This window comes from Typopeltis vanoorti, chromosome 5 (genome assembly GCF_054136105.1).
Source record: "Typopeltis vanoorti isolate ZY-2024b chromosome 5, IOZ_Tvanoo_1.0, whole genome shotgun sequence".
Classification (NCBI taxonomy): domain Eukaryota; kingdom Metazoa; phylum Arthropoda; class Arachnida; order Uropygi; family Thelyphonidae; genus Typopeltis; species Typopeltis vanoorti.
Genome location: NC_143553.1, coordinates 147,554,719 through 147,576,480, shown reverse-complemented (window position 1 = coordinate 147,576,480; position 21,762 = coordinate 147,554,719). Strand labels below are relative to the sequence as shown.

General features: G+C 36.0%; 1 protein-coding gene across 1 annotated transcript in view; it reads right to left on the bottom strand.

Moving 5' to 3' along the window:
- LOC150106928 (NPC intracellular cholesterol transporter 1-like) overlaps positions 1-21,762 on the bottom strand; it is a 920,722-nt gene that overhangs the window by 797,957 nt on the left and 101,003 nt on the right. Inside the window, exons 2-3 of the mRNA XM_090393507.1 lie at positions 14,100-14,253; positions 5,790-6,027 (exon numbers count right to left, since the gene is read on the bottom strand). Coding sequence (XP_090249633.1) covers positions 5,790-6,027; positions 14,100-14,253 — 392 coding nt within the window. The remainder of the gene's footprint in view (positions 1-5,789; positions 6,028-14,099; positions 14,254-21,762) is intronic.

Sequence of the window (21,762 nt, the reverse complement as noted above, 5' to 3'; positions counted from 1 at the left end):
AGTGCTGGATCTAGTGATTGCAATTCTCCATAAACAAAATGGCCATATTACTGCCAAATCGAGAAAGTGATCATGCATTCTTGGACAGGAAAGTTGATAAATATGTGAAATAGTCTTGTAATAAGAGGCATAATGTGAAAAAATTAAAGCTAATAATTGTGATAAACTTAGAACAAAAGGATAATGCCTGGAATAGTGCTATGGCATAAACTACAAGGGATGTTAACAGTGCATGGTACATGATAAAGAGGCATTTGAAAGAAGTAATATCAGACTGTATACTAAAGTCAGATATACAATTAGGTGGAAATTAAATGACAGAATAGCATCATTAAACAGGAGCCAAAGGGAGGAAAAATAGGAGAAAATTTAAAGAAAAGCAATCAACAAACAAGAAATAATGACCAGCATGGTCATCTTTCTAAGAGGCAATTCCTGCTGCTATGGCGAGAAGTCAATTTCCTGATATGCACCCACAAAGGGTTTTCAGGTTACTATTACAGCCACTACATGATTAAGTTTACATTATGTGGTGAGAACTACCAGCTCTAATATATTTGAGTCACCCTCTTTTCCCTTTTAGAATTCATTTATTATGACTCCATGTGTCACAGAAATTATTTCCTCCTTTTATGCCGTCTACAAAATATTCTTATTTCACATAAAGCTTTAGAGTGTATGAAATATCCTATGACCATGCCATACTATTAGCAGAAAGATCTGTTAACATCCAACTCTGAGAACACGAAAAAGGTACATTGACTACAGTCATTATAGAAAGCCAGCAACAGACCATGCTTTAGCCACCTGTTCACACCGGATCAGATAGAAGATAACTAATTCTGCTACATCTCTTTACCAGTCAGACTTGTACAAACTAGTAAAGAGATCTCCTCATAAGCTAGAGACTATTTTTAGAGAGAGTATGAAGTGCATGGCCACATTAACCACTGTATCGGCATAGTCATGTACAGGGTGTCCCAAAATTCACTCAAGATTTAAATTTAGCGCCATTTGTGTGGTAAAATGTTGCCAACAAGAAAAAAAGACAGCGACAGCTGACAGTTCAGGGTTATTAAAAATGACCACACACAGCGAAGAGAGTTCATTGAATGGATTATGGAACAACAACAAGTGGATGCTTATTTTTCGAACAAAATCATCTTCAGTGATGAGGCTCATTTTCATCTTGATGGCTTCGCTAATCGACAAAATTGTCACATTTGGAGTTCAGAAAATCCACGAGTGATTGTTGAGAAACAAATGCATCCACAACGTGTCACTGTTTGGTGCGGATTTTGGGCTGGAGGCATCACCAGTCCATTCTTCTTCGAAAATGCAGCTGGTAAGGCAATAACAGTTAATGGTGCTCGTTATCGCGACATGATAATCCAGTTTTTTGTGCCTAAATTGCAAGATGTGGATGTAGACAACATGTGGTTTCAACAAGACAGTGCCACATGCCATACAGCCCGAGAAACAATTCAATTACTGCAAAAGTCATTTCCTGGTCGTGTAATTTCCCGTTTTGGTGATCAGAATTGGCCGCCCAGATCATGTGACTTTACGGCGTTGGACTTTTTTCTTTGGGGTTTTTTGAAGTCTAAGGTTTATGCCAACAAGCCCATGATCACCCACGCCTTGAAGGAGGAAATTGAGCACTCAACGAAATTCAGCCACATTTATGCAAAATGGTCATGGAAAATTTCGACAAAAGAGTGTGTATGTGCCAGCAAATCCGTGGAGGCCATTTACCTGATATGCTATTCCATACATAACCCTATACAGTATACTTTATGAATCAATAAGAAATTACTATTTTTAATTAAAAACCTGTGTTTTCTATCAAAATTACTTCTTGCATGAATTTTGGGACACCCTGTATATATGCCCATAATTACAGATGCCAAGTATTCATTGAAGTCAATAAAATCATTGGATATTACATAAAAAGTTACATGGATACGAAGAATATATTTTTGATATATTTGATCCATATGGCCAGTTTGGGTTAAACACCCAACTTTGTTCAGACAGGCCATACTTGATGCAACCTTACAATGACTATTTAGGAAATAGTCATTGTAAGATCAAACCCATCTACTGAAAAAATGTAGACAACATTAAAGGTCACCAAATGACGACTTGACTTTGGATTTTTTTGTACCTTACTAATTGAATTGTCTCCTATACTCATTGTCAGTTGCATAACGTGACAATGAGCTCAGTAGTTGTGCTCTGAATATGCTCTTTTGTAACAGTGAAATAAGCCAGTTAATCAATTTTTTTTTTATTAATTGTTTTAGTGTAATGTAATACCAAGAAAAAGCACATATGAATATTGCAAAATTTAAGTTTCTGTGGTTTAGCAGTTCTTCAGGTAGTTTTCAGCTTTGAGACCAGATTATGATGTGACTAAAAGAGCTTAAAAAAATAAAAATAAGCAATTAAAACCCAATAAGTTTCATAAGTCTTAAGACTTACATCATCAGGGATACTGGAACATTAGTTTTACACAACAAAACACTATTGACAATTAATTACATATTAGAATGTAACAGTTCTGATAACTTCAGAACTGTTACATAACTGATAAACCAGAATAAACAGTAAATTCGTTAATGTATGCATGTTAGAACATTGCTAGTTGTTATCACGTTCAGTGTTATCACGCTTGTTATATCCTAGGTGCGTGGCAGTTAAATTTTTGATGAAAGCAGGCCATACTTGCCTTGATTTTTATTGTATTGTGTCAGGATCCTAATCATTTGTGAGGCTTCTTTAAAATTTCTTGTAAATTTTAAACATTTTTGTTTGTTGTAAAATACTTGATGGCCTGTAGCAGTGTGGAATGCTGGTTCTGATTAATATTCTCTTTTTTTTTTTTTTTTCAAAATCTGTTAAATGTTCAGACATGCAGATCTCTCCCACCCTTCCTGTCTGACTTACTTAACAAATGCCACAGGAGAAATTAATCTCATCAACACCTGGTTTTTTCCATCAGGTGATGTGGAGGTTGTGGTGGATGTAGGAATCCTGGGATTTTTTGTAAAGGTAAAAAGCCACTTTTATGTTGCACTCACGTAGCAACACAGCCACTTTGTCTATGACATTCTTGATGTAAGGCAGTGCGATTCCATTCTTGAAATCTTGTTTAATTAAGGGAGCTATAGGAGACATATTAAGAACTTTTCTGATCATCTTTGGTTCATAACCATTGAGTACGAGGTTCTGTTTCAGGTGGTGCAGTTCTTTATTCCTTTCAACTGACATGCTTGACATATCATATGTCCTGTCTCATAAAGTTTTAATTATGCCTATCTTTTTGTAAATGGATGGTGATGTGAAGCAGCATTTAAAAAAAATCTTCCCATTGCAGTAGGTTTTCTGTATACAGAAACATACCAAAATCAGAGTTAATAGCCCTTACAGAATTAAGACAAGATAAAAACATAGTAATAGTCAAGGTAGACAAGGAAATACAACAGTGACTATGAATTCAGATGAATATGCAAGAAAAATGAACAGCCTATTAGAGAATTCCAATACCTATTCATCCTTAGACAGGGATCCCACATGGCACACATAATAAAAACCAATGACTTGAACAAAAAGTTACCTAATTCACCAGATGAATTTAAAAAATCTTCATCAAAACATCTATTAGTGCCAAGAATTGATGCCACACCAAAAATACAAAAAAAGGATATTCTGTTATGGCCAATTGTAGAGATTCTCCAACCTCAAAACTTAGCAAAATATCTGTCAAACCTGATATCATCACACACAGCAAAAAAACAGAATCATTTGTAAAAAAAAAATAGTTTACATTTTATCGATAAGGTAAAGAGATAAATATAGAACCTTCAGCCTTCTTAGCAAGTTTAGATGTAGTCAGTCTCTTCAACCAATGTATCCAGAAATGACACAGTGGATCTATTTATAAATCTTTTCCCACCAGACACTGTAAGACTATTCAAACACTGTACAGAAAAGACTTTTTTTTCATATTTCAAAACAAACAAAAAAGGACTTGCCATGGGTTCCCCCTTTCTATAGACTTAGCCAAACTGTTTATGGAAAATTTCAAAAGTAATGCATTCAAAAAAATATCAAAAAAAATATCAATGATATTTTCATTATTTGGTCAGGAACAGTGGATAAGTTAATTACTTTCAAAGATTATCTCAACAAATTACATCCCAATATAAAATTCACTCTTGAACTAAAACAGCACAAAAAATTACCATTCTTTGATATTCAAGTCAAAGTAAACAAAGAGGAAAAAAGGTTATCCTTTTATGTATACAAAAAACCTACCACAACAGGAGGATTTTTAAATGCCACTTCACACCACCATCCATTATAAAAGATAGGGATAACTAAAACTTTGCGAGACATAGCATACAATATCATTATTATGTAACACCTCCAAGGAGTCCAAAGACTCATCATCAACAGGTGCCTACTCAACAATTTTCCATCTCAATCCTCCAACTATGGCAAGCAGCATCATCTACATCAATGACATCTACTACCCACCATCACAACTAGTATTTTCAGACAATAGCAAACATTCATGCCCATGGCAGGATTCGAACCCATAGCCTTTTGGGTGGAGAGTGGATACGTTAACCACTCAGCCAGCAAGAACTGGCGTATATCAAGAACTTCAATTTAAAGGAATAAAGAACTGCACTAGCTGAAACAGAATTTCACATTCAATGGTTAGGAATCCAAGATGATCAGAGAAAGTCTTAATACATCTCCTATAACCCTTAAATAAACAAGATTTCAAGAATGCAATCACACTGCCTTACATCAAGAATGTCAAGGATAAAGTAGCTGTGTTACTATGCAAGTCCAACATAAAAGTGGCTTTTTAACCTTTACAAAATATATCAAGATTCCTACATCCACCAAAACCTTCACATCCCATGAAAAAAAGCAGCCATTTTATAAGATCAATTGCTCTTCTGGCATTTATGTAGGCCAAACAGGAGGGTTGAGAGAGAGATCCACATGTCTGAACATGAAAAAGATGTTGAAAATCAAGGCTCAATTTTACATCAAGTATGGTCTGCTTTCAAAAATTTAACTGCCACAGACCTATGATATAACACACGATACCAAACGCAATAACAAATAGCGATGTTTAAACACACATACAGTAATGAATTTACCATTTATTCTGAATTATCAATTATATTTAACAGTTGTGAAGTTATCAAAAAAATCTAATGTGTGTACTTAATTGTCAATAGGCTTTTGTTGCATAAAACTTTTTTGTACTCCTAATGATGCAAGTCTTACAACTTAAAAAACTTGCCGGGTTTTAATTGCTTATTTTTATTAAGATCTTTAGTTACATCATAATGTGGTCTCAATACCGAAAATTACCAACAGATATGAATATTATCCAAAATTTAAGTTTGTCCACAAGATCATGACCCATTCCAAAGCCTTTTTCCAACATTAGTTTATTTATTCTTATTCAGCTTTGATTTGATCAGCTCTTACATTTCAGTGTTCTAAAGCTCTCATTCCTAATTACAGTTTAGGTCTCACACCTTCAGTCATAGGACTCCATGGTTGTACCCATGCAATAACTACAACAACACAATCTCTTGGTCTTTTTCTATGATTTTTTTTTTTTTCATGCTAAACAATGTTGGAGTGGATTCCATTAAAATAAGACTTTAGGAAATTAAAAACTGGGTTTCAAAAACTAAATGTAAGAATGTAGAAATGGTTTTAAGTTTACTGAGAAAAATGTATTATACACATACCTTTCAGACATAAAATAATTTAATTCAGCAACTATAGGAACATCATCAGATGACAGTTCTATATTCTTCACTTTCATGAATAGTGATTGTTTAGGAGAACAAGTAAACTGACAGAAATTTTTCCTAAAATTTAGTAAACATGATGGGCACCTACTAATTCCTAGAGTTTCTGCTATTTGAAGATCAGTTGAAAGTTTCTCTATTTGTTTTGGAGAACAGCATGTATAAACTTTATCACCTGTAATAAATACAGAACAGTTGAATACATTAAAGTGCTACATAGTTTGAAATATTACAACTACACACACACACACACACAATCTACCAATAACTGTTTGGACACCCCTGTTAGTTATGGAACATTCCAGGATTGTTAATAACAAAAAAACCGGTGTACAGATAATAGGAAGCAATATTTCATCTCAGCAGTTGAATACAGTTGGTATGGCAACACAAAGTGAACTCTGCGACTTAGAGAAAAATGTCATCGTGGGCTCTCACATTGGTGAGAAGTCCACATGCCATTGCAGCTCAAATGGAGCATCCAAAATTAACAGTTGACAATGTGATCAACAAATGGAGACATTCTTACATCACTAGTGCAGAAAAACACCCAGACCAAAAATGATCGACAGAGACAGTTAAAACAGGTGGCATGCAAATACCAGCCACATTCGGCACAGACGATCTGTGATGAGTTCTAGAGCACCAATAACACCATGGGGGGCACTAATAGGGTACGAAAAGTACGGTACTCCATTTACTGGGTTTGCACAGAAGAGCAGCACCATACAAGCCAAACAACACAACAATGAACAAGATGACTCATTTGGCCTGGTGCAAAAAGCATGTGAACTGGACAATCAACCAATGGAAAACAGTACTCTGGAGAGATGAATCAAGGTTAACCTGTTTCCAGTCTGATGGCAGGGTGAGAGTGTGGAGGTAGCCTGGTGAACATTTGTTACCACTGTGTTGTACCCATAGTAAAGTTTAGTGGTGGAGGAGTAATGGTGTGGATAGCATTCAGCTGGTTGGGAGTAGGACCACTGGTCATTGTCCGTGATTCAATTAAGGCAGCTCAATACCTTGATATTCTGGATAATCAGGTGAGGCCAACACTGCAATGGCATCAAGAGATAGGTGTTAAAAGGACTGACCTGGCCTGTGTAGAGTCCTGACCTCAACCCCATCAAACACCTGTGGAATGAAATGGAGTGGCAATCAAGGTCCAGAGCAGCACGTCCAGCAACAAATCAAGAACTGAGTGCTGCTTTAACGGAGAAATGCAGACAAATTCTACCTGATGTCTGCCACACATTGGTGGAAAGCCTCACTCAAAGGGTGCAGAAGGTAATCAAAGTCAAAAGGAAGACATATCTGATATTAGGGTTTTGCCTGCTGGTTTCAACTGTAAATTGTTGAAGTGTCCAGACACTTCTTGGTAAATAGTGCATGTATACACATGTGCGTGTATATATACACATTTATTATGTTCATAAAGGAAACTGAACAAACATTAAAAAGGCAGTACTGGAACAATCTCAAGCATGAAAATGAAAAAACAGGCTTTGTAATAATAGAAATAAATGGAAACTAGACAAAATGAGCAAAAGAATTACAGAAGAATCACAATGAACGATATCACTAATATTCTTTTTCAGCAACACTAAAGAAAATCAGACCCGTCTAAATAACTTAGGAGGATAATGGAAAGGAAGGAAGGAGTAGCCAAAGTATTTAGTGCTGAACATGAAGTAAACTTCTTTTCAAAAAAGGTATTTAAGTAGATAAATATGTCATTAGAAAGGGGAGCTAACAGAAACAAGGAAAGGTCACTTGTGCTAAATAAGATGTTAACAACAGAATCTGCTGCTGATTGAGAAGACCTAAAAGTTGAGATCATTGCTATAGGACAGATGCAAGTTAAGGACTTATTGCAAATAAGCATGTAGGTGACACAGGTTGGAATGGCAAGCAAGCTTATGAATGTGTGGAGTGAATTTGGATGAATGGAAAGAGTTGTATAAGCAAATAGATTGTACTTAAACAGATTTAGAGTTTATGTCTGGAGAAAATTGTTCAGTTCACTCACCTAAATCAACTGAAATTAGCTTTGTGAGGGGATGAGGAGAACAAATTAGTAGGTGCAGCCACTCAAAATGATAAATAGGAGAATATTCAAAACACATAGCATCTCAGGTGTCTAAACTGAGTGGGCAGATACATAAATTTGCAGTATGCTAATACTAGAAGCATATGAAATAGAGCACTAGTTAATATAATTTGGCCAAAAGTTATAAGCATTAGCAAGACTAACTTCATTCACAGAAGAGTCAAAATGTAAAAGGTATAGTATTTTCAAGGATGATAGAGAAAATAGATTTTGCTAATGATAGACAAACTATCAAAAATGAATTCAATAGGATGGTAGAGATGCAGAGGGCAGTGCATCTGAGGTTACCTAATGTAACCAAAAGTGGCCAAAAGAATAAAACAGTCTGTTCCTGCTACAGGCAGGAGAAAGAGGTGTAACAGAGGATGTGGATAACTTGAACAGTAGATTAGCATAATGAGTGCAAAACTAGTAATTATTATAAGGGATATTATATAAAAGCAAACTACAGGGACAGTCAGGAAAGAGAAAACAAATGAAATTTATAGGTAATAACTCATTTGACAGAATATCATGAAGGAACCAATTTGAGTGATGGATCTGGTAATAGAGGATTTGCTGATAAAACAAGGCAGGCCAATGCCACCTCCAACTGAAAAGATAACTTGGTCATAACCTGGGAATTTTCCAAACAAGGAATTTTTATTTAAGGGATATATGCAGAAATACACAGCAGGTAAAGAAGGCAGCATGAAACAGTAACAAAGCATAAGAATGTGGAAGAGAGGTTAAGAGCATACAGGTGGTGATCAGGAAATGTTCCAAAGGAGCAATATCAAATGCATAGTGAAGGACAGATCATAAAAGAGATGTATGAGTAGTATCCTCCAACTCATATCTCTACTGAGTATCAGCACTGTTTCACTAAAGTTAACAAAAATTGTCAGAATTTGTTTTGCCACTAGGTGGCGAAGAGAAAGCTGTGAAAAGAAGTTTAAATTTTGAAATTGTGTGCGCCGTTCGTGATAGTTTGTTTTTAAATATTGTTGTATGATAGTTGCGATTGGTAGGCAGTGTTCAGTGTAGTTAATTCTGTATTTTTTTTTTTTTTGTTTGTTTGTTTCTTGCATGCAAGTGAAATGGCAGTAAAATGCAAGATGCTGCAAAAAAACAAGTGCCATGGATTTCTCGAAAAGGCAAGAAGCCACAAATGTAGTATATGCTTGGAGAGAGATTACAGATATTTATGTGAAGAGGAAAAAAATAAGAGATGACAGTTTGGGTATGTAAGAAGTTCAGCACACTTATGGATTATGAGATGTTGAATGTAAGCAATAACAAGCAAAAGATTGTGGATGTAGCTGCAGGAGCAAGCAAAGTTGGTATGACTGAGTACTTGAGCAGCAATGGTACGACAGCAAGTGAAAGTCACGAAGAGTTAGCGATGTTGATTAGCGAGACAGTGTGCATAGATGACTGAGTTAGCAGCAGTAAGTAGTATGAGAGCCAGTAGTGAGTTAGCGGTAGGACAGTGGACATGCAAGGTAGTGAAAATGTTATTTGTGTAAATAGCACTGAAAAATTAATTCAAGATATGAAAGCAGAGTTAGCAAAGACAAGGCAAGAGATTAAGGTATGAGAAATAAACTGAGGAGAATTATGGATTTGCATGGGAATGTGAGGAAGAATGGGATGAAAGATTTGAAAGAATTATCGAATGATCTGAGAGTGGCAATGTATGGAGATTTGATGATAAGTGAATGAAAAGGTTTTTTGGGAGGAAGAATGAGCAGCATGGTAGAAGCATTGGATAAGAGGAATACGTAAGCAAAAGAGTTGGTAGTAGTTGGCACAATGATCTGCCTGATAAGAATGTAAGCAGGGATGTTGTGAGGCTGCAAGGAGAATGCAAGAGGTGTGGTAGGTAGTCAAGTGTATTGCCCAGGTATGATATTGATGAATTGAGAAGGAGAGCAAAGATGTTGAGTGGTATGACAGCAGAGTTGTGCGAGGAGAAAAGAGTTCATTTTGTGAATGTGTGGGATGTAGGGACAGACAGAGCCATATAAAAAGAGATGGGCTACATTTAAATAGATTTGCTGTAAGTCAGTTGGAGAAACTGTTACTGCAAGAGAGAATGAAATGAATGTAAGACCTGATGAAGCAAGGTGTTGTGGAAAAGCATGTGAGTAAGGAAGGCAAGTTTGTGAATCAAGTGGTGCGAGCAGAGAGAATAAGACAGAAGGAACACAGAGTGGACAAGAAAAGGTCAGGGTGGACAAGAGGACACTGCATGAAAAGTGCAGATGATGGTTTCAGGAGTAGATGAGCAAGTGCGCAAGAAAGGATTAAGACTCAATGATGTGGAGATGGCATTTAGGTCTTGGGAAGGGTGTAATATCAGTGATGATAGACAGGAATGGACAGGGGGGAAGAGTGTAAGGAATAATGTCAAAGGACATTTAGTGTAGAGTGGGATTAGTGAGACCTGTTATAGAAACATAAATGAGCTAGTGAGTATGTTTACAAATGATAGAAGTATTCAAAACAAGTGGAATGAAATTGTAGCATTGACAGAGTTCATTCGACCAAAAACTAATTGAATAAGGATGACATTCTGTCATGAATAGAGATGGAGGGATATGTAGTCTTTTGCAAAAGAGAGAAATGTTATTGATGATGGCAGGAGTTGTGCCCATCTAGGATGGAGATGCAAGAACAAACACTGACAGTGGTTTTGAAGCAGTAAGGTGTGAAGTGGAGGTGGACAAGATGAAATGTTTAGTAGGGTGTTGCTATAGAACTGGTAACGTGGAAGGTAGTGAGAAGGAAATGTTTGGACAAATTGGTCTGGCTAATAAGAAAAGGTTGATTATTATGGGTGATTTCAATTATGGTAACAGACTGGAATGATGATAAGTGAATGATGACAGTCAGTAATCAAAGTGAATTTCTTGAATTTTTAAGGGATAACTACCTTAAGCAATATGTAACAGAGGCCACACATGGATTGAGGGTCTTGGATTTGATTATCTCATCAGAAGGTATTGTTGTAAATGAAGTGTCATATCTTCCTCCAGTTGGTGAAAGTGACCATGAAGTGATCACTTGTGTAGTGACCAGCCATATAAGCCTTTTGTGGGAGAGGCTTACATGTGCTACTATGGCAGGTGATTATGGCAAACTCAGGAGGAAGCTTGCAGCAATATCATGGAATGAGAAATTGCATGGGAAGGAAATCAATGCTGCTTGGTCTCTATTTAGGAATTATCTGGCAGAGGCAATGACAGTGCATTCCAAAGGTCAGGAGATTAAATAAGATAGGTGTAAAATAGATGACTGAAGAGGTAAAGTATGCAATCTGGAAGAAAAAGGCATTGTGGAGGCAGCACAAGATGAGTGGAGATCAGTTACATGAGCAGTGAGCAAGCAAGGAAAGTGACTCATTTAGTAAGGGGTAACAAAAGTGCAATATGAGCAGCAGTTAGCAAATGATGCTAAAAGAAATCCTAGGGAGTTTTTGATGTGGCCAGCAGAAGGAAGAATGATTATGAGAGGATGATGTTCAGTCATAATTAGAGAATGATATAAACACTGATGATATATCATGGCAATAGGAGGATATTGTAGCAGTGTTAAATAAGCAGTTCATTAAAGTATTTCTTCCTTGTGATTGTAACAATGCAGAACTTGCATTGGAGGTGGGGGGGGGAGGCACTGATGATGAGTGAGCAGGAGTTATATGAGGAATTGAGTAAACTTGATGTCATCGAGGCCATGGGACCACATAGTATATCACCATGCCTTGAAGGAATATTACAGGGAGTTAACATCTTTAACATACATTTTCAACATGAGTCTTAGATTAGACCATGTCCCAAAGGAATGGAAAGATGGCAAAATTGTTCCGCTTCATAAAGGGGTGATAGGACTAAGGCTTCGAATTATAGGCCAATCTGATTGTCTTGTGATCAAGGCGTTGGAGAAACTATTGAGGACAAGGATTCAGAACTGAGTGGACAGCAGTAGAATTCTGTTTAATGGACAGCATGGGTTTGCTAAAGAAAGATTGTGTTTTAGTAATCTGCTTACTTATTATAACAAGGTGACTAATACATTTGACAAGGGGGGATGCATATACAATAATATATTTAGATTTTGCAAAGGCTTTCGATAGATTAGCTCGGAACAAATTAGTAGTTAAATTGGAACAGATAGGGTTAGATAGTAGATCAGTGCATTGGATTGGAGCTTGGCTGTCTGATAGGTATAGCAGGTTGTGTATAGGCAAGTGATATCCCAGAAGAGGAAAGTCATTAGTTGTGTGCCCCAGGGCCCTGTGTTTAATTTGTTTGTAAACAAATTAAACACAGGGCCCTGGGTTTAGTTTGTTTACAAACTAATTAATAAAATTTACAAAATAATTAATAAAAAATTTGTAGCTGAACATTGGAAGAGCTTAAATGGTGATATAAGAATTGTTTTCTGATGCAAAGTTGAAGAGAATTATGAGAAGTAGAGCAGATGTTGTAGTTTTGCAAGAGGACCTAAATAGACCATCTGAATGGGCAAGTGCATGGGGACTTCAGTTGAATGTTACAAAGTATAAGGTCTTAAAATTTGGGAAACAAAGATGGGATGCAGAGTATAGGATTGATACGGATATTTTGGAGGAGGTGGAAGAGATGAAGGATTTTGAGGTTGTGGTGGATAGAAACTTAAAATTTCGTGGACATTTTGCTAAGATTGTGAGGACGACATGGTGAATTATGCAGAAAACACTGATTATTATCCTTCAACAACTTTGGCCAGATGCCAACCTGGATGAATCACTGTGTTCATGTTTTGTTAATCTAAGGTTTGATTCCTACTTAAAAAAAAAAAAAAACTCACTTATTTGATATATTTCAGCCTACAGTAAATTTGTGAATTTTAGTGTAAAAACATTAAGTATCTATATTAGAAGAATGCAGTAAGAGGATTCTTGTAAATACTGTAGAGAAATAAGATATTTGCACAAGCAAGAGAATAATGAAACTTACTTGGTAAGCACAACTCTTAGTATCAGGTGAATGCTATACTGAAATTATGGAGAAAAGCTATGGTTAGGAGACCATTTTTTTAATAGTCACTTATAAGATCAAAACCAAGTTCCTGGAAGGAAAAACTTTATCCCTTCTATATGAGAGTGACTAACCCACTGTCCATGAAATGAACTAAAAGTTCCTCAAATCATGGACTGAACTGGAAAAACACATCCAACTGAAAGGCAATCACAATGTCCTTATGATTGCATTATGAAGGTGCTGATGTGTGGTGTAAAAAATGAACTATTAGCAAAGTGACTAAGTCCCCGGATAGAGATTTTTTTTAATTTTTATCAAACTATCCTAGACATTACGACTTGTGAATTGCAGTATATACTATGGTAGAGAACTGAAGTAATTTTACTTCAGTCTTCCTTTTCTCCCTACCAGCCTACAGGCCATGGGTTCCAATCCCACTATGACCTGGATATTGGCAAGACCTTTAGATGAGATGATTAATCAATCCTGAACAAGAACTCGTTACTGGAAATATGTTTGTTCTAGAACAGCATTTCTAGATTGGTGAACTGTCAAAAAACCATCCTGTCATTTCTAGAAGTAGTTTATAGGAAGACAGGTTATTTAACCACAACAGGAAGATCATATCAACTAATAAAAACTATATTCAAAGAGAAAGCCAGTTTGACATGTTTGTTTAAGATGTAATTACTGCATTTCTAAAATTATTGACATTAAGAATGACACAAGTCATGAATAACAGCAGTAACTTGTACAACAACTTTGTTATGTTTAGCCTTATATTTTAACGGCTAAAAAAAAAAATATATCATTAAATTATTCATAGCAGATTAAAGACCATGTAATGCAATATTGAAACTATTCTCAGCTGACTTTTTTTTCTCCCTGTAAAACAAAGTCCATAGGAGAGGAGACTTCAAGTTAATTCATTCTCTTCAAATGTAGTGCTTACTAACAAATATGCCATTCCAGTCATGATATGAAGTCTGACTGGTTTCATTTCTGCAATTATCAGATAAATTAGGTGGTCAGAATTTTAAACCAGAATTCTAACCCACTTTGAGCCATCTTCATATAAATTACAATGATCATAATTTAAAAATTGTTTACCACTGAAACAATACTTACCTTCAGTTAGTTCTGGACATAATTCATTTAATCTTTGAAGGGATGCAGCATCCTCCAGAAGTTTTGCCGATCCATTATAAGAACATGAAACAGGACCATAATCACCATCTCCACAAAAATCATACATAATACAATGTTCATCTTCTGCTGATACCTATCAAGAGAAAAGGCTTAATCACCACATTTTTTTTTATGGGAAAATACAGAAGTTCATTGAATTTGATGAAATTCAGATTAAATTAATTGAATAAAAGCAATTTATCCTGAATTAACCAGCTTATAAAGTAACAATCATGTGGATAGAACTATTTTCAGAAGTGTTTAAAAAAAGTGGACAGGAAGGAATTAACAGCATAGATTTATCAACCATTCTAACTTACTGATGGAACCATCTCAGTCAATATATATTTTTTTAATCCCCTGTTATCATGGTCCACTTCGTTATACTATAAAATTAGTAAGAATTATTAGTAAACAACTGAACAAGCAAATTCAAAGCCTTGTTCATAAAATTACTCAAAATTGTTTATGAACTTTGTCAAATTAGTAATTATTTAAGTTCCCATAGTTAAAAGAATCATCACAGAAAATTAATCATGAACACCTGATTCCTGAAATTGGGTTTCATCTCCCCTCCATTGCAAGAATGTGGGGATACCTCTGTCTTCCTCTGTGAAAATATACACTCAATAGCCATGCAAATTTCAAAGGATTAGGTGATTTATTTTTGTGGTTTACCAGCACAAGGGACAGCAAAAGTCACACTGCACCATTACCTAGTATACTGCTGTAACCTCTGTAAAGAGATTACTGAGTAAATCATATTTCAGGAAAACAAATTTTAAAAAATTTGTATATACATTACCAGGCAATCAGAGGCTACACAGCTCAACACCAGCTGTCATACCTTTCGAATTTATTCACACTACTTGCATTTACCTCAAAAGGTAAAACCATTCTTCATACATGAGTAAATCATATTTCAGGAAAACAAATTTTAAAAAATTTGTATATACATTACCAGGCAATCAGAGGCTACACAGCTCAACACCAGCTGTCATACCTTTCGAATTTATTCACACTACTTGCATTTACCTCAAAAGGTAAAACCATTCTAATCCCATCATGGGAGAAAAACTCGCCGCATCCATTTGATTACATTCGTTTTTAGTCTCCAAGAATGCTCTCTCATCTTCTCCTTGCTTTGTATAAAATGCAACAATTCCATCAAGCAGTATGCTATGACCATTTAAGTTTGCTGGTTTATCAATATATCACTCCTCTCTCTCTCTCTCTCTCTCTCTCTCTCTCTCTCGTTTGCTTAAATCTACAAGTCCACATATTCTCTGCCATCCTGGCAATCTACATTCCAATCTCAATATGCTGAACATCCTCCTTTTCAACCTCTCCACAGTATCTACATCACCTCATACCAGAAGACTAGCTGTCACACCTTTTTTTTTAATGTCATGTTTAGTAATCACCACAATGTTATAGATCCATTAATTTCACATTAAACTTTTGATCAAGTTTTGTTAGTTACGTTAAAATAAAAAAAAACTCATTTTCCCCCTTTTTTGATAGCTAGGAATAGAGATGTTTTACATTTGTACTCTACTAGAACACAAACAGGCAGACAACATTTAATAACTATTAAATCAAATAGTTCAATCTGAATATTATATATCAGCTAAAGACAATTCGACTTGGTAGAATAATAATGAATTTCAAAAGATAAGCAGCATGGCAGAATGCATAATACAACACATGGTGAGATGAGATTTAAAAAATAAATAAAATAAAATACAGCTGCACTAATAAGGATAAGACTCTCACAAATTTTACATGAAGAAAAGCCATGTCACAGCAGTTTAAGTTTAGGCAATGTAGTAGGACTTCTGCACTCTTTGAACAAATGCTCACTTATAATAGCAGCAATGTAGTATGTGGCTTTGGCAAAACATTACTAAAACCTAAAGCCAAAATAATGGCACAAGCAAGGATTAGATGTAAGGCAAGCAAAATTATAGGTCATATTTAGCTCTCAATATAACACTATTAACCACAGACTCACAAAAATGGTTCAAAATATAAAGCAAATGTTGCTACGTATCCAAGAGTGACACTTATGCACTGTTAAGCTTATGAATCCAGTGATATCACATATTTTGAAATTCTTTGTCAGATACGAGATAACGAATAAAATAGTACATGACCTTTTATGTTTCCAACAAATATTGCCAGGGCATACACTGCAAAAGTCAAACTTGTGTCTAAAGCTGTGTGATGAAATGAAGAGTGATCATACATTTCTTTTTTTCACACGAAAGTTGTGGAAAAGTCGACTGTTTGAACTGCATCAAGTAAAATTGTCTATGAAACTTTTCAGCTGAAAACTTTTCATGACTGGTAAGGTCTTTGTATATTAGCATACATAGCAGATATCTTTTCTCATTTAAACAATCTTCATCCGTCATTACAAGATGAAATTTCTATTTTGTCTTGCACATGGAATTTCTACACTTCACGTGATAACGATGTGCTAAAAATTATGAGGAGCATTTAGAAGTCTGCAGAAGAATGTTCAGGAGCATTTCCCTGAATTAGACGACAGCTTTGAATGGACAAGCAAACCATTTAATATGTGATGAAGCAATACCAAAGTACCTTTCATAGTCAGAAGAACTATTATAAATGGCTTCAGGTGTTAATCTAAATATGATACCAATGTCAATTTGGCTACACTCAAATAAGAAATATCCAATTTTGTCACAAGAAAAAAAAAAAAAAGCAGTGAAGTATCTGAAGTATACTGTTTTTGCAAAGTTGGGCATTCTGTGCATGTGGTCCGCAAAACAAAAAAAGAAAATTCTCTTGACATGGAGTTCTATATGTGACTGAAAATAAGTAGAACCAGATTTAAAACTTCTCAACAGAAATAATATTAATCCTGTAATGTTTTTTAATAAAGAATTTAAATTTCACAATTTGCTTCTACTGTATGTATAATGAATTCGTATAACTAAAACTGTATTCAATAATTAAATTGTCTCATATATATTTATAATGTAATTATACAAAATTAAATACATTACAATTATTCATGACTGAATGAAATAACTTTCTCACATATATATAGTCTTTGCCTGAAGTGATAAGGGGAAAGGAGATGGTGTTGCCAAAATTTTTAAAGGAGTATTAAAAGTTTGGGAAACAATAATGTATAAAGAAGCTTTGTTTAGCACAGACTGGAGTGGCCAGCGAAACATGATCTTCTGGTCTTTTCTAAACACTACTGCCATTATGAGTGAGTGAGTGTTCTCAAAGTGTGCCCTACTACATTACCCAAACTTAAACCATAATTGGGAAAGTATTTCTCGTTATTAGTTACAAAGCTAAAATTATTGCTCGCATCATTCTTGCAATCTACTGTACTGTAAGATTGTCCAATTTCTCTCAAGTAACAGAAAGAACACCAATGGCCAACTCTTACACCCCCCCCCCCGAAGACTCATCTAATAAATGACCAACAGTATGGATTCCATCACTGTCAACGGGGAGGGGGGATATCTCCTAACCTATATCATCCATCTCTGGACAAACACTTCGAAAAGGTTGGCAAATTTCAAGTGGTTGCTCTTGATATCTCTCCAAGACTTTTGATCAAGTTTGGCACGAAGGCTTATTAGGAAAACTCCCATCATTCGAGCCTGTCCCATCATTTCTGCAATTGGGAAGCCAGCTTTTGGCCAGACACTCTCTTCGAGTGATGGTGGATAGCTTCTTTGTGGAACCCCAAGGTCCCACACGTCTTTGTTCTCTTATCCTTCTATACATAAATGATCTACTCCAGCTGACTACTAATCCAGTACAGCTTTGCTGATGACAGCACATTACACTCCTTTTCATCTGACAAACCCTGAAAGCACAAATCATAACCTCCAAAATCTGACCTCTACTACCTTAAACTCTGATCTTCAAAGCATTCATCAATGGGGTTTGGATAACACTATCAACTTCAATGCCAGAAAAACACTATATTCTTTTCCACAACAAAGAATCTTGTTCTTCCAAATCTTACCCTTACTCAAATCTATTCAAGATGAGATTCACCTTCTCTGAATAACCTCTAATCTCTTGGCATGAACATATCAACTATTGCCTCCTCCACATTCAAAAAAATTACGCTCTCTTTCACTCAAGGAATTACTTTAACTCCGAACAGCTCTTAACCCTATACAAATCACAAATCTGCCCAATCATTGAATACTGTTTTCACTAGGATACTGGATTCTATACAGAAAACACAGATTGATTGACAAACCTCTCTCTTACTAATACACTCCACTCATTTTTGCACAGGCATTTGAGTCTCTGCTGTCTGAATCTTCTATGAATATTTCTATAGCTACCCTTCATCAGAACTGGCATCAATTTCCTCCACTCTTTCAAATCCACACACATGCAACAACTAACCATCATCCTCTCACAGTAGAACTCAAAACCCACAGAAAAAAATTTCTCCTCTTTATCACTTCCACTAATGCACTCTGGAACAGTCTTTCACATGTTTTCCAAGGAATATAACCCACAACTTTTCAGATCAAAACATAAATAAGCTCCTTATTGCCTATCCACAGTACTAACATACAATAGCTTGACCAAATTCTCATGCCTTGGATTTCCATATTAAAGAACTACAGCATGTGGCTTGTGTCTATTGAAACCCATTGTTGTTACCCTCTTATTTGAAATTTGTTCTGACAATCCAGATCATCAGTGAACACCGATCAAAATTTAGTTTAATAGTGTAATTATTATTATTAATCAGGCCTCCATGGAGTCTAAAGACTCGTCGTGGGAGGTCCTTCCTAAGAACATAAAGTCCGTCAAGATTCATCGAGGGGAGGTCCCCCTTAAGAAACACAAAGTCTATCATACCACTCCTTAAACTCATTGACCATTCTCGCTCTCACCACTCCATCAGGCAATGCATTCGACGGTTCAACCACCCTCCACACAAAGAAACCACTCCTCACCCTCTTGCTCAGTTTCCTTTCATAACTTCCAGGGATGGCCTCTTGTCATCACTCCTTCCTGCTGTTCAACCAAGCAAAAGAATTCCCCAGTGTCAACCCTGTAACCACCTCTCAACAGTTTAAAAGTCTCAATCATATCACCTCTCCTTTTATCCACCAAACTCTGCAGTCCACATTCCCTCAGCTGATCCTTAAAACTATCTTTGTACAGTCCTGAAATCATCTTTGTCATCCGTCTGTGTATCCTTTCCACAGTTTATCCCCTTCAAATTCTGGGGACCAAATCTGAGAACAATAGTCTAAGTGTGGTCTGATCAGAGACTTATACAATGGAATGATAACCCTTTTATCTCTGCAGGTCAGTGTTCTTCTCATAATTGCAGCAGTGTTACCTTCACCACCTTTGCAATATGTCCCCTAAATTTCAAGTTTCTATCAATCGTCAACCCCAGATCTCGTCTCCCCTACTTCCTCCAGTATAACTCCTCCCATAGAGAATGCCACATCCCATCGATGTTTCCCAAACCTCAAGACCTTACATTTCGCTGCATTAAACTGACACCATTCATTTGCCCATGTATCTAGCTTATTCAAATCCTCTTGCAGGGCTACCACATCTGCACTATTACTAATAATCCTCCTCAGCTTCGCATCATCCGCAAACAACTGAATATCCCATTGCAATCCACTGGCAATGTCATTGATATAAAGGTTAAACAATATAGGTCCTAGTACTGAGCCCTGTGGGACCCCACTTGCAACCCTTTGCCTCCTTGAAACTGCTCCACCATACACAACTCTCCGATACCTATCAGACAGCCAATCCTGAATCCAGTTGACCAATCTGACATCCAGAACCCATGTGCTGCAACTTAAATATCAGCTTATCATGTGGCACCCTGTCAAATGCCTTCGCCAAGGCAAAGAAAATTGCAGTATATGCCTTTCCCTCATCTAATGTTCTTGTAACTTTATTATAAAAGACTAGCATATTGCTAAAACAAGGGCGCCCATTCACAAATCCATGTTGACTCTCACGGATAACATTGCCCTCATCTGCCCAATGCAGTATACGGTCCCTCACTACTTTCTTCAAGATCTTAACTACTGATGATACACAGACTGGCCTATAATTAGACACTTCTAGTCTGTTACCATCCTTATGCAATGGCACTATCTTACCTTCCTTCCATTAAACCTTAGTGTCTACATGTTTGCATTTTACTGTGTCACAGGTAACACTAAAAATTTATTTACTATCCTAAGATATTCATAGAATCATACCAAAAGTTTTGCATGCACTAAATTTCTGAAACAATGATACAAAACAATATAAAAATCCAGAAGCCCATCCTACAGCTAAAAACCCCCTTCGCAATATGTTCTAACCTTACATAAACAATTAAGACAATAACCTGAGATTCAAAGCTGCTTTCATAATTCTAAACATGTGATTCACTAAGCTATAAATCAAAGTCTCATCTACCATCATTAAAAGGTAGATGAGACTTTGATTTTGCAAGATATTGCGTGGAATTTGTTATATTGGTCAGATAGGTGCTCAGGAGAAAGGGTAAAAAAAGTTACACATTTACGAAAAAAGTGTAATCTTCCACAAGAGAAAAATACAAACTTATATAGCAATAAATGTTTTGCATAAATAACATATGGAGTTTAAAAGTGGTACTGGAAACAATTTATTCAACTCGGTGCAATAGTAATCAGGGTTTACAGTCCACTCAGATAACTTAGAGGTGAGATATGAAAGGCAGCATGCCAGCTAGATCAATGGCATTTGCTGATATTGTTAATATCAAGACATTACTCAAATGTTATTTGCAACCAGCTTACTCCCTTCCAATTGATAACATTACTGAACAGCTTTTGATTGTATTTTTGTAATAATTAATCTCAAAAGAACAAGACCAAAGATTATGCTCACTAGTTAATAAAATGAATACAGCATCATCAAATTCCTACCATGTACCTTCAAGGAGTGTACAGGATATGATAGTACTACATGAAAAATTTACATCATTACTAACTTCCTATCTACAATTATCCTCCAAATCAGTCTGTTACTTGTCAAGACTAAAACATTATCAGATCTTATATTTCTATCATCTAAGGCACTTTGTCCCATATCAATCCACCTATATCTTGGTCTTCCTCTGGGTTGTTTTCCTGCCAACCTGGCAGAGAACACCTGTTTTGCTAATCTTTCTGTTTAAGTGACCATACTACCTGAAATTAGCTCTGCTAATGCATTCCTGGATGCTAACAATGTCAAGTTGTTTGCTCGTATCCTCGTTTTTAATATGATATTGCCATTGATGCCATCTGTTTACGCTTCTAATCTTTCTCAGGACTCTCATATCTGCAGTCTCTAGTCTTTGGTCAAGTGTTTTACTTCTAATCCAGCTCTCAGATCCATAAGTTAAAACTAGTTTGAACACCATCTTGTATGCAGCTAATTTAGTGTTTGACTAATTTCTCTCTTATTCTATATGAATTTATTCAATTGACTTCCTACCATACCAGCTCTGTTGATTCTGCTGTCTATTTCCATATTTAATTTACCATCTTCACTAAAAATCATGCCTAAGAAGCCAAAACGTTTTACT